This window comes from Giraffa tippelskirchi, chromosome 13, assembly GCF_054371585.1.
Source record: "Giraffa tippelskirchi isolate mGirTip1 chromosome 13, T2T-mGirTip1v1.2.pri, whole genome shotgun sequence".
NCBI lineage: Eukaryota > Metazoa > Chordata > Mammalia > Artiodactyla > Giraffidae > Giraffa > Giraffa tippelskirchi.
Genome location: NC_137287.1, coordinates 107355548 through 107369397, shown reverse-complemented (window position 1 = coordinate 107369397; position 13850 = coordinate 107355548). Strand labels below are relative to the sequence as shown.

At 50.3% G+C, this 13850-nt stretch overlaps 1 protein-coding gene across 6 annotated transcripts in view; it reads right to left on the bottom strand.

The window, feature by feature from the left end:
• DLGAP4 (DLG associated protein 4) overlaps nucleotides 1-13850 on the bottom strand; it is a 209113-nt gene that overhangs the window by 65063 nt on the left and 130200 nt on the right. For 3 of the 6 annotated variants that reach the window (XM_081560115.1, XM_081560116.1, XM_081560119.1), the window contains 3 exons: nucleotides 11957-12007; nucleotides 9942-10007; nucleotides 8862-9102 (listed from right to left, as the gene is read on the bottom strand). In XM_081560115.1, the coding sequence (XP_081416241.1) occupies nucleotides 8862-9102; nucleotides 9942-10007; nucleotides 11957-12007 (358 nt within the window). The remainder of the gene's footprint in view (nucleotides 1-8861; nucleotides 9103-9941; nucleotides 10008-11956; nucleotides 12008-13850) is intronic. The other 3 variants (XM_081560118.1, XM_081560120.1, XM_081560117.1) reach the window with 2 other exon arrangements.

Below are 13850 nucleotides of genomic sequence, written 5' to 3'. Positions count from 1 at the left end.
TTTTTGCATAAAGTTATAATGATAACAGCAGGCTTCCCTGGTGGCTTTTCCCCTGGAGAAGGAAATGGCAACCCACTCCAGGATTCTTGACTGGGAAATCCCGTGGACAGAGGAGCCTGGCGGGCTACAGCCATAGGAGCACAAAAGAGTCAGACCTGACTGAGTGACTAAACAGCAACAACAAAAATATTAAAAAGCAACTGTTTGCCTTTAATATTGATGCCAGGCCCTGCCACTTTGATGCCAGGCACTGCACTAGGCACTTTGAAAATACTAGCTTACTCTGCCCTTCTCACAGTCACTAGGCTACACCTATACCATTCAGTCTTTAGATTGATTGTGTACGAAAATTCAGGAAACCCCAAAGCACAGCCTGACTGTCTTGCTGTGTTCCAACCACACCCAGCCCTGCTTCGCCTCTATCAGCTACTGAGCCCTCCTGCCTCAGGGCATTTGTACCACTCTTCTCCCAGCCTGGAGTACCTCCTCACCACTACTTCTTCCCTCACTTCCTTCAAGAGTTTTCTCAAACATGTTTCTCAATGAGGTCTACCCTGGTACATACCCTATTTATGCTGCAATATCCCTCCCCTCCCCCTGCTGGCACTCCCAGTACTCCTTGCCCTACACTACTTTCCAATAAGCCATATACTTAGGGGACATCCCTGGTAGTCCAGAGGTTAAGAATCCGCCTTCCAACGCAGGGGATGTGGGTTCAATTCCTGGTTGGGGAGCTAAGATCCTACATATCAGGACAACTAAGCCCACGATGTGCCCCGCGCCACAACCACAAAAAGATGGTGCCACAAGGAAGACTGCAACCTGACACAGCCAAAATAAATAAATATTTTTTAAAAGCCCATATATTTATTTGCATTATTTATACTGAGTGCTTTGTCTGTCCTCCAACCCACCCATCTGCACCCCACAAAAGTGTACTCTCTATGAAGGCCAGGGTTTCCATTTTGTTCACTGAGGTGTCCCTGGTCCTGCACCACCACTTGGCTCATGGTAGGTGATCAGTAAACATCTAGTCAGTGAAAGGGATGTCCCATGGCAAGGCTCCTGTCCTTCACCACCACCGTAGGGCCTCCACGGTTCAATTTAAGCAACTTCGTCTCTCCTCCTTTGGCCTGACCTCTCTACCCTTGAGGGAGTAAGGGATATTTTTGTCTCAGTCAGAAACCTGGGGTTCCCAGCCTGCCCACCAGTCCTTGAGCCCAGTCACTGTTTCCCTGAGAAGGTTCTACGGGTCTGCTTAAAAATAGGACTTAGGAGAGTGGCTCAGTTAACCAGGGACTTCCTGGTCCAAGGCTGGGTGGGGCCCAGGGAGGAAGGCCCCATTCTGCCCAGTGCCCTCTATGGGGAGGGCCCTCGTTCAGGGGGCAGGAATTCTGGCTCCTCATCACTCACTCTAGGAAGGTCTCCTAGACACTCGCGTTATTCTCTGACTTTATGTTCCCTGCCCAAGCTCCCTGGGCCTTGCCTGGGCCACTGCACAGCCTCCAATCCATCCTGCCTATGTTGCCAGATGATTCTCCTTGAAACTCCTGTGACCACACTGCAGCTCTTTATCAGAACCTTGGATGTGCACCCCTCAACACTCACAGAATAGTGGGGAACTCAAGTCAGGCTGACCCAGGGGGGGAAAGAGCTCCTTGACCTACTAACTGGGTTACCCTAACTTGACACTCACCTCTTCTAGGCTACAGTTTCTTTGTAAAATATCTGTCAACATGTACATGTGTGTGTGCACGCATATGCGTGTGTGTGTGCGCATGTGTGTGTGTGCACATGATTAACTGGGCTAAATCAGGAATGTCAGATAAGTGCCACTCTCCTGGCCAAAGTAGACATCACTAATCAATGGTGTCACACTTCTCTGCTTAACTCACTCTCACTCCTGAGCTCCAGGGATCAGGAATGACACGTGAGTTGAAGCCTATTTGCATCGCTGAACATGGTCGTCTTTGAGGTTCCTCTCAGCCCTGATGCTCTGGAGACTGGAGTGTCCAACCTGACAGGAGCCTGTAGCGTGATAATCAGAGACTGTGGAGCGTCAGGCCTGGGAGAGGACTTTGGGGACGAGGCCGCCTGGAAGTTTGCCTGCTTACTGGAATTTTGTCAGCCTTCCTTCCTGTGTCTGTGCAGAAGAGAATGAATCAGAGAAGAAACTGGGGGAGTTCTGGGGGAGGGGAGAGGGAACAAAGAAAGGAGGACAGAGCATTCTGTGACTCAGATAGGAGGTGTTTGGGGGTCTCCAAATCCAAGCCTCACAACATAGATGGAGAATCTGGGGCACAGAAAGGGGCCAGGACCCACCCAGAGTGACTTAGCAGAGCAGAAACTAGATCTCAGGGCTCCTGACCAAGAATCCAGGGTGTTTCCCAGGCCAGCAACCTATCCCAGCTCACCGTAGAGCCTCAAGCACCACCAGAGAGTGACCCCAGGTGTGTGGACCTCTGTGCATGTACACACGTGTACCCATGTGCCCGTGCAGAGAATGCAGCTGGCACAGGGCAGGGGCGGCTGGCGGGTATCACCCCACAGCCCACCACCATCGCGGCTCCTGAGTGATGTCACAGCCTCTCTTGTGATTCAGAGGGAGTGGGAGAGAGACAGGCTGGGGAGGGAGAAAGGCCAGAAATGGGGAGGAAAACGGGAGAGAGGGTGGTGGGGAGAAATAGGGCTGAGGGAGACAGACAGAAGGCTAAGATGATGGTGGGGAGGGGAAGCTGGGAGAAAGGGATGGAGGGAGGTTGGGAGGGAGGAGAGGAAAGGAGGTGGGCAGAGTCAGAGAAGGGAGGAGTGGGAGGGAGGGCGTTCTCTGTTCTCTTCTTTTTCAGAAGTGGAGAAAGAAGAGGAAGGATGGGGCAGACTGAGGGGTACCCAGGGGCCTTCCCGGCAGGTCCTGTGGCTGGGGAGGGGCGTGTGTATGTACCTAAATGTGTATGTGCTGCTTCCCCTACCATCCCAGTGGGGGCTGACCCCCGCCTGCCAGTCACCTGCCAGAGCTATTTCTGGAATGTGGAATCTGGGTCAGAAAGGGGGAGGGAAAGAGAGGGTGTCTGTGGAGGCAGCGCTGGCAGCTGGGAAGCTGGCCAGTTCCCTGCGGGTGGGTGGGTGGGCAGCTCCATGCCTTGCCCATGGCCACTGGGGAGGTGCCTGGCCCTGCCAGGCTCTCACTGTCTCAATAATTGCCCCCCACATCTCCCACTTGCCAGCCAATGGCCCAAGAGCATATGTGCCCACATGAGAGTGACAAAGAACTTTCACGCCCCTTAGCAACTTGGGGGCTCAGAAGAGCCCTCGGTGGGTTCACTTCTTGGAGACATATGCTGAGGACAGGGGGCAGCCTTCTGAGCAGGAGACCCCTGCAGGGAGACAGTGGCTGAGGGAGGGTGTGCCTGTGCGTGTTAGGGTGTGTCTGTAAGGAGGGAGGTGATGGCGGGCAAGACTGCCATGTACGGTGGTACAGGTTGTACACAGATTAAGGGTGCCACATATAGGAGAGGGTGCTGTTCACAACATAGACATAGTTGAATTATATATTTATTATGACATGTTTGTGGCAGATGGCAGTACAGGATCTGAGCCTAATAAAAATTGTGCGACATGATAATTTTGCAACAGATGACAGTTAAGTGTCTTTCCCAACCCAGCACTAAGGTACCTAAGGGACCAATTGCAGCTCTGGGTAGAGGTCTGAAAATCTGGTGACTTTGGTTTTCCCTGCAAGACAGGTGAGTTTACCTGCTGAGCGTGAGGGAGTCAGAGGTTGGAGTAGAGAGAAGCAAGAATGTAGTGGTCACTATGGAGACCTGGATGGAGGGCTGAGTGGGGAAACAGAGCGGCGGGGGAGGGGGGAGATGTTTTTGGTGGCTCCAATCTGGTAGGGGCACAATTTCCTCACTGGTATGGAGGTGGCATGAGCCCTGAAGAAGACACACACATATGTGAGAGCATGTGCAACTGTATGTAGCGATTAGATGTGTGTGCATACATGTGAGAATACCAATGTGCGTATGTTTTTATATGTTTTCATAGAGAGAGGTCTAAGGGTTTAGAATCTTATATATGTCCACAAATAGGTATATATGTGCACACATATCTGGGTAGGTGTCAGATGTTGCTACCAATACTTTTTAATTTAAAAATACATTAATTTAATTAATTAATTTGACTGTGCTGGATATTAGTTGCAGAACACCAGACCTTTAGTTTTGGCAGGTGGGATCTAGTTCCCTGACCAGGGATTGAACCCAGGCCCTCCGCATAGGAAGCACAGAGTCTTAGCCACTGGGCCACCAGGGAAGTCCTCCCATACTTTCCTGAGTATCTTGGTTTGGGCTTAAGTTCCCAAACTGAGAATAACTGGAGCCCTCCTCCCCTCCCCCCACCACCATCCCTACATTTAAAGCCAGAAATGCTGGATCATTCATATGGGAGGTGCTGAAGGGGCTGTGATTGAATTTTTGGCCTCAATCCTCAACCCTTCCCTGTATTCATGCCCTTTGCTACATAACTGCAGTTTCTTCCACAAAAGGTTGAGTGTATTTCCCTGGACATTGGCTTTGGGCTCACGTGACTTGCTTTGACCAACCAGGTGTTCACAGGAGACTTGAAATGTGCTTGTACAGTGGGCTTAGCCCTCTTATACCTCTGCCACCTCCGTGGAAAGCACATGGCATGGCTTGGGCACTGATTCCAGGAGTGCACTTTCGTCCCAGGAGGAGAAGGATATAGGACATGTAGAGCAAAACCAGGTGACTGGAAAGCTCATGAATGAGAACAAATGAGTATTATTGGGTGCCGCTGAAACTAGATGTGTTTGTTTGTTCCACAGCATTATTGTGGTAACAGTTGATAGATACAGAAATTGATACCAACAGTGGGGTGTATGAGCAATAAAAATAAAAATATGTAGCACTGTCTTCGGGACCAAGTGGTACGCAGTGAGCTGTTACTGGAGGCTTGAAAAAAGGTGACCTCACACTATGCAGAGACAATATGCTTGGTAAAACTGTCCATCTATAGTAACTTGAAGAGAACCAATGGATTTGGGCAAGATGGTTTCCAGGTAAATGTTGAAAGCAAGAGCTGGTGCCTCTGGGCTGAATTTGATAAAGACTTACAAGAAAGAGTGGAATTCATAAAAGATATAGGGAGTGTTGAGTGTTCAGAGGGAATACAGAGATCCCAGAACTTGGCTGAGTTGGAAAATAAATCAGTCAATGCTTCTCCAGCCAGTAAATCAGTCTCAAATTAATATGCAGCCTGGAGACAAAGATCAAACCAAGGTCATGGCCAGTTAAGATATAACATGTGGGCCAGATCCAATCAAGAGCATGGTTATAACATCTTTTATTAATACTTGAAAATAATAAGGTACCATTTAGTAGATGCTCTCAGATGCTCAAAAGGGCTTCCAGAAAGTTTAACAGTATGGCCCCATAGAAGCCTGATGCACCCAAAGTAGTCATAATTGAGTAGAGACTGTCATAACTCAAAAATTAATGGTGTAGTTTTTGCAACATGGAAGTTAAGTGGAATACAATACATAGAAAACCCATAAAGTGTTTGAGGGAGCTATGTGGCCAAAACTATGATCACTTAGGCTAAAGAGACTGAGACCATTCAGAAGACATAAAAAGACATCTGGGTCCCCAACTTCCTTCAGGCAGGAAGCAGGCAACAACAGTTCATCAACTGCCCAAAGACCTATACTCTCCAGTGCTTTCTTTAGACATGGCCAAAAAAGGCTAATGGAAAAGGAAGGGCTTCCAGAGAGCTATAGAAAACCATGACTTAGGGAATCAATCCCAGGGAGCAGTCCTTGGGCCTCATCAAGAGATATTCCCTCTCCCAGAGTATTTGCCCAACATTTGCCAAGAGGGACTTCACAATGGCCATGGATCAGTAAGTCTCTGAACCCCTTCCTCCTCCTTCTGAACAAGAATGTGACCTGCAAGTCATCCTGTCTCTATTTCATCAATGCATGCTGTGTGTGGGGGCGGTGGGAGGGTGGGCGGTGTTTGGGAGGTAGGAGGTAGATACCTTTTTTTCTTTTTTTAGGTTTTAGGTTCCTCAGTCAAGAGGAGCCATATTCAGATTTGATACAGATCATGAGATCTTTTTTCTTCCTTAAAAATATATTTATTTATTACTGAAGGATAGTTGATTTTCAGTGTTAATTTCAGGTGTACCATGACATCCTGATGTTATGGTTGAATGCGACTTTTCAGGATCTTTGGGATAAGGGTATTTTCTGTAAGAGGGACAGGAATAAATGTGGCCAAGCAAGTGGACCACAGTAGATTGAATTACTGACCCTGATTCTTCACCCCTTCCTCAATCCTCACACTTTACCATATAAATCAGTTTCTTACACAAAGGTGGGAGGGTACATCTCCATCCCTTGTCTTTGAGCTTAGTCATATGACCCCCTTCAACCAATAGGATTTTTGTAGATATTATGCAAGCAGGATCCTTGAAATGTGCCTGTGTGGTTAGGCTTGTTCTCCTGTGCTTCGGCCATCACCACAAGAAGAACATGCCCTGCCAAAGCCACTGATCCCAGGAGGACACTTTGGTCCTGGGAAGAGGGTGAGAAACATGTGGAGCACATTCCAGCTGACCACAAACATGTGCAAAAGAAATAAATGTTACTTTTTTTTACACCCCGTTTGTGGTTGTTTGTTATGCAGCAATGTTGTATCAACAGTTGACCAATACAGGGTTCCAAACAGTTGTGAGACATGTAGCCCATCACCCAACCTCAGCCCATTCATGAGTGAATGAGGTAGGGGGAGACTGGTGAATGAGGGTTTATTTGAAGAAAATCGTTGGAGGTGCTGTTTGATTCCCCACGCTCACCTTCTGCTTAGAGAACTTCCCTTACAGGACTTCCCTGCGGATCGAGTGGGTAAGACTGTGCTTCCACTGCAGGGGGCATGGGTTCGATCCCTGGTCAGAGAACTAAGAAGATCCTGCAAGCTGCATGGCGTACTCCCACCCCCACAAAAAAAAAAGAGGGAGAATTTCCCTTGGGCCTGGTGATGTGGAGAATCTGATCCTTCCACCCAAGGCTCTTAAAGGACTGGAATGGAGTGCCTGGGAGAGTCGGGCAGAGAGATTCTGTGGATTTGGAGGCCAATGTGGACCCCAATGCCTGCCTGAGACTCCTAAAATGGGAGAGGCTGGCAGGGTTAGCTAGAAGGAAGGGTGTAGCAGACCACCCTGTACTTTCAGAGTTCTGCAAGGCACAGGCCCCATTGTCATATAGGTTCAATTGAGCTAAGGGAGACAGTAGGACTAGAGTTGTCTTCAGAGGAGTCAGTCCAAGAAGCCTGCCTGGCAGGGGCAGGTCCCCTGGCAAAAAGAGGCTGAATGGGGAGGAGAAGGACCACTGGATGGAGGAGCTGAGGGGGAATAAGCAGCAGTGGCCTGGAGCGGGGTTGCCCAGACCAGGAGAGAAGGCATCATGAGGGCCTTCAGGACAGGAGAAACTCCAAAAGCATCACCTGAGAGAAAGAGCTGCAAGTGGCGTCTGTTCCATAGAAAAGTCCTGATGCTAGACAACCCCTACACTAGCGACCTTCCCCTCCCACTGGAGGAACCAGCAATGGCCAATGGTGAACAAGGAACCCAGGAGACACTGACCACCATGCCCAGCTCCCCACTGTGGGCTTTCCAGCCCAGTCAAGCCCTAGCTGCCAGGTGCATGAGGTCTGAAGTGGATGAGCCTGGTGTTTTGAAATGAGGCCAGACTCTCAATACCTGAAAATGAGACTGTTCTTTAAGGTCTAGAAGTGACAGAAAAAGCTCAGGAACCTGCGCAGATATCACCCATGATTTGAAAGGCAATAGTGGTTTCTCGCTCTGTCCCCAGCCAAGTTCATTCCAGTCAATAAGCTGGTTTCTTGTGTATAGAATTCTTTGAGATTCAGGCTCATTTGTTCACATCAAACACCAGCTGAGCACTTGAAACAAGTGTCTTCTACAATAATCCAACCCCAAATGCCTTTGATTGGCAGGAGGCTCTGAGTCAAGACTGAGAACCAGTAATAACAACTACACTTGTCAGCTCCTACCACATGCAAGGCCCCACCCACCCATGCCTCCCCAGGCACAGACTTACTTCATCTCCTGGAAAGCTCTCTGGGGTCTGGCTTATGCTTCAATTTATAGATGGGGAAACTGAAACTCAGGGAGGAAAAGTTGCTGGCCAGAGTGAGATCAAAGTTCTGTCTACTGAGCCAGAAACTGTACTATGATTTTCCTTGGTCTTAATATCATGGCTTGCTCTGGGAGAGAGGGTCCCCCTTTTCTCTGATCATCCCTGCGTTATTGTCAGAGAACTCAGAACAGGTATCAGGAAGGACAGGTTGTCTCTGATTGTGAATATGAGAGACACCTGCAAACTCACCCCTTTGAGACGGCTCAATGCAAATCCCATTCTCTTCCCTGCAGGGACCCACCCTCCCCACAGGTCTGCCTACCTGAACTAATCCAAACAGGTAAGTAGGGCTTCAGTGAGCCCTGCCTGCCAGCAGGAGGCTGCTCTGAGTCAGGGTTTTAGAGACCCAGGGGCCACCAAGGATCTCACAAACTAGACCCCTTCACCCCACTCCCAGTGTTGACATCTCCCTCTGTGACCACCCCCCCCCACGCCCCATTTGAGCTCCAATTTACCAATTGGTGGGAATATCAGCCCCAAGGGCTCCTGCTTTGGTTAACCACCCCTCCACTCCTGGCTTGCCCACTATGGATTCTTTTCCACCGTGCGGTCCACCAGGCAGGGTCCCAGGGCCCCCCTGGCAAAACAAATGAACAAGTCCCGCCCCCACCTCGGTACTCACTTGGAAGCGTACGACTATTGCTGAGGCTGCCGGTGCTGGGTGGTGGGGAAAGGGACTGCAGGGAAACACTGTCCTCCTCCTGTGAGCAGCCCGCCTGGATGGCGCGCAAGTAGCTGTGGCTGCGGGAGCGGAAGTAGCTGGGCAGCGGCAAGTCTAGAGTCTCAGCCGCAGTCGACTCCGCTTCACTGCAGGCCGACTCACAGGCCGCCTCATACTGGTCGCTCAGATCTGCCTCCCGGACCTGTCCGGGCAAAAGCAGGCATCAGGGGCCATCTCCGCCCATTCCGGAGGGATGGGGGTGCTTGGTGGTTGGCTCAGCTGCAGAGCTGGAGTCTGGTGCTGCAACTCAGCCCACCCTCCTGCTCCCATCTCACTCAGGGCATGGGATGGACAGAGGGAGCCCTTAAGAAATAGACAGCCCCCTCACCTCTCTGGGCCTCAATTTTCCCATCTCTACAATGGAGGAGAAACTGTTCAACATACTTTCTAGTATGTTAACTAGGTTATATCTTGTGTCTTCGGACTGATTAAGTAAGAGATTTTGAGGTCACGTCTGAAGTCAACCAGAAAGAAGGCTATAATCAATTAGTAATGTTTGCCCTGATGGTTGGAATGGTGAGGTGGCACTAGATGTGCTAGATATTTACCATCTTATGGTCCAATTCCTTCATTTTTTTATAAGCAAAGAAACTGAAGGCAACTGAGGGGAAGATACTTGCCAGGTGCACCCAGTGAGGAAGTAGCAGAATCAATACTCCAAATGTGTATTTAAGGAAGATCAATCTAGCCCTGGGATACAGAATGGATGTTGGCTAGAGGGTGTGGAATAGAGGCAGAGGCCAGAGACGAAGCAATGCAATAGTCTGGTGAGAGAAAATAATACTGGAATGAGGGTAGTGGCAGTGAGGATCAATTAGTGATGTCTGCCATGGGCGGTATGGAGAATGGTGGTATATGTGCTATTTGCCATCTCACATTTAGCTCAACCTCATCTGGACAGTTTCTAAGTGTCCCTCTAGAGATAACCATTCAAGATCCCACAAATGTGCAGCTGGAGCTGTGGGCATAGAGGGGCCTCACCATACATACACTCTCCAAGAGTTCTGGAAGGGTCTGTCTGACCCATGTCTCAGGCCATCTTGGTACCTGGGGATCACAAAGTATGAGCTGAGGAGTGAGTCGGCCAAAGATGGACACTGGGTGGGGGTCCTGGGAGACACCTGGGCTGGGCTAGAGGGCAGGGGGGCAAAAGTTGACTGAGCACCACGTGGAGGAAAAGACGAGGCTGGGCCTGGGGCCAGCTCTGGCCTGGGCCTGCTGTGCAACCTCAGGCCAGCACTACCCTTGAGACCAGTGTTTCCTCTTCTAAATGAAGTGAACTAAATGCCTGTGAACTTTTCAGGTCCTGAACCAGATAAAGTGGCCAGAGGAATCATCACCCAATTTAGAGTATATGCTTGGAAAGGTCTAAATTTGCTCTGCTCGATATGGTAGCAACTAACTGTGTCTGGCTATTTAGGTTCAAGTTAAATACAATTAAAAAAAATTTCAGTTCCTTAATTACACCATCCCCATTGCACTCGTTAATGCTACCTTTATTGGACAGCATGGATTATAGAACATTTCTAATTATCACCAGGTTCTATCAGACAGCACTGATAAATTAACATGTAGGCCATTTGACATATCCAGAATTCAACTGGAGGGAGTATTAAAGAGATAAGTGTTTATCCTCCAAAGCTGCAACCTGAGGGAGGTATACTGAGAGGCTCTTGTGATTGCCAAGGGCGATGAGGTCTTGCTTTGGGATTGCACGGTAATGGCCCAGCTCTGGAGCTAGATGGCCAGAGTTTCTCTCCTGGGTCCAGCATTTGCTCACAATATGAATGTGAGCGAGTCACTGAACTGCTCTGTGCCTTAGTTTCCCCATCTATAAAATGGGGGCTAATTAGAGACCAGATTTCACAGGATGGTGGTCAAGATTAAACGAGATAATTCATATTGCATGCTTTGAAGAGTGTCAGGGGGAAAGTAAGTACCTGATAACCTGTACCTGTTATTACAGGTAGCTCTGTGGGGTGATTGCAAGGATTTGTGAATGTTGGTTAAGATGCTCCCAAGCTCTTGGGGAGAGGCCAGCTGGTTAGTGCTGTTGGTATGTGTACCACTGAGGGCAAACTGTGTGTTGGGAACCTCTCCTGGAGATTTTATATATGAAACATCACATCCTTATCACGAGGCTGTTGAAGGAAGGAAGAGATCACCTGGCCCACTGTGGGCTCCCCAAAGACCCTCTGCATCAATGTGATCAAGAGGAACTACGAAATGAAGGCAGGAGGTGCATGAGGCATCCACGGCTGGAATCAGGAGATGTAGGGCCAGTCCTAGTTCTACCCTGTAGGCCATGTAGCCTTGGGGCTGGGGATGGAGGGTGGGGGGAGGAAAGGACCACTTCTGGGGGTAGGATGGGTGTGCATGGGAGGGGCTACCCTTAGGACAGGCAGGCAGTGCCAATACCAGCATCATCTTCACCAACTTTGGTAAACTTGAAAAGTCTCTGCATTCATTCCAGAACCCTAACATCCTTAGAAATCTTGATAGAACCCAAGAAAAGAGATAAGTCAGAGGATCTGGGGCCTGGAACGTGGAGGCCAATGCCCCCAGCCCCTGATCTGTCCAAATAGAACAGTCTTGCCTGGCCTTTCCCAGGGTTTGGCGGAGAAGACAAGGAGGGAGCTATAATCTCTCAGGATATGCCTTCCCTTATCCTAGGGTTACTCTTTTTTTTAAAAGTAGAGTTGATTTACAATGCTGTTCTAATGTCCTGGGGCTATTCTTGCCTCATCCATAGAACCTAACTCATTCTTTTCCATTTTTGAGAAGAGGAAACTGAGGCACAGAAAAGTGAAGTGACAGGGCCAGGGAGTGAAAGGTCCAGGTGCCAACATGAGCCCCAATTCCATCCTCCTTGGAGGAGGTTTTCCTGGTGCTAGCTCTGCTTGCATCTGTCTGGGTTAGGGGCCAGGACACTGAGGTGCCTAGGTCCAGCCCTGGACTCTGGGATGAGGTGGTGAGAGAATGGCAAACATACTGACCTGCTGTTCGTGGCCAAACAACTGGGGGATCAGGGAGGCCTGTCCAAAAATCTGCAGGAAAGAGATGGGGAGGGTTACGGGGAGACCGAGGCTGGGGGCTGGGGTGGGGCCTTCAGGCTCAGCTACAAGAGAACTTGGGGCTGGTCTAGCCTCCTCCCCAGACTGGCTGGGGCCCAGTTACTAGGAAGTCTTGGTTTCCTCCATGGATAGGAGGCTCACTCCTTCTGGGACTGGGTTTATAAGTGTTTCTTCTGGGTTGGCTTCTGGGACCATGGATGTCCTGTATGCTGCCTCTCAGCTGGGCAGGTAGTGTCCCAGGGTGTATAGATTAGGGGCAGAACCTGGATGCTTCTCTTCCCTGGTCAGGGCTTACCCAGTCCAGTGCCTGGTGGGAGGGGAGCTTCTCCTGGCAGGAGTTGAGGTTCAGAGATACAGACAGAATCAGACATCTCTGACTTTGAGGCCACATATGTGGCTCAGGTCACTCAAGCTTCACGGGGTGAGGGTTTTGGGGTTCAGAGGACCCTGGGCCAGAAGAGAACTGGGCCTGGACAGGGGGTAGTGGGAGAGACTGGCTGGGGTCCGCAGCCTGGCTGATTTCATGTACCTTTTTGTGTAACCAAGGGACAAAAGTGTGTTTCCGGTCTGGGGCCAGGCAGGGGATGGAGAGGGTGCATGTGAGACAGACAGACAGACCCAGAGAGAAACATGGAGATGAGACACACCGGAGAGAATCAGAGAAAACTGTGAATGAGAGGAGAGAAAAACAGAGGGACACAGACAAGACGGCTGAGGAATGAGAGAACAGACAGGATGGGAGAGACAGGGAAGGGCACTGTACATTCAGCAAACACCTTCATGCCCTGTGCCACCTATTGGGGGACGCTGCGGGGACAAGACAGCAAGGTCCCCGTCTGCAGGGAGCTCCCAGTCTTAAGGGTGAGACAGACACCAAGTAAATAAGCAAACAAATATAATTCCTGATAGTGAGAAGTGATGTTGAGAAAATGAAGCAAAGTAAGGGATCAGGGCCCCGGGGACCCCCTGAGGTGGGAAGTGATAGTGCAGGTCCCTCTGAGGTGACATTTGAGCCAAGACCTGGATCAGAGAGAGGAACCAGCTGTGCAAAGATCTGAGAGAAGAGTGCTCCTGGGGAGGAACAAGCGCAGGGAGGCCGAGGCAGGAATGAGGGATGTGAGGAGCAAAAGGAGGCCAGTGTGGCAGGAGCAGGGCCGGTGACAGAATATGTGAGAGATCACTTCTGAGAGGGAGGCCAGGCCTCGCGGGTCTGGCTTTCCTGGGGTGAGGCCGGAGCTATGGGAGGGTGCGTAGCAGGTGACGTGATCTGACTTCTGCCTTTTGCTAGCTCCCTCTGGCCGCCGTGAATAGGTTGGAGGTGACAGGCATGGAGGCCAGCACAGCTGTTCAGGTGAGAGTTGGTGGGACCCGGAGGATGGGAGGGGCAGAGGGTCCCCTGGCTGGGGTGGGGGGGCTCTACCTCTCCCCCAATCTGAGGTTGGTCTCTTTGGAGTCTGGGAATGACAGTCCTGAGGGTGGGGGGTTGGGGAGAGCTTGGGCAGGCTAGGAATAATGGTGTGGTGGGGATCTGGGGTCCAAAAGTTCTAAGCAGTCCATTAGCCTGGGCAGTGGGGCTGCACACAGTGGGACCCGGGGCCTGTTCCTGCCTAGAGAGGCAGCTGGGTCTGCACCTGACTCTCTTTTGCCTCACTGTGCTACCATTGGCAGGTGTCTGCCCTCTCTGGGCCTTGTCCCCCCATTCACACTATGGAGGGAGCCCTCGAGCCTTGCCTGGCTATCCCTTTGCAAATGGTAAAGTACTGTGCACAATACAGTAGGGACTGAGGTCCAGGTCTGGGTCTGACAGCCTATCTCT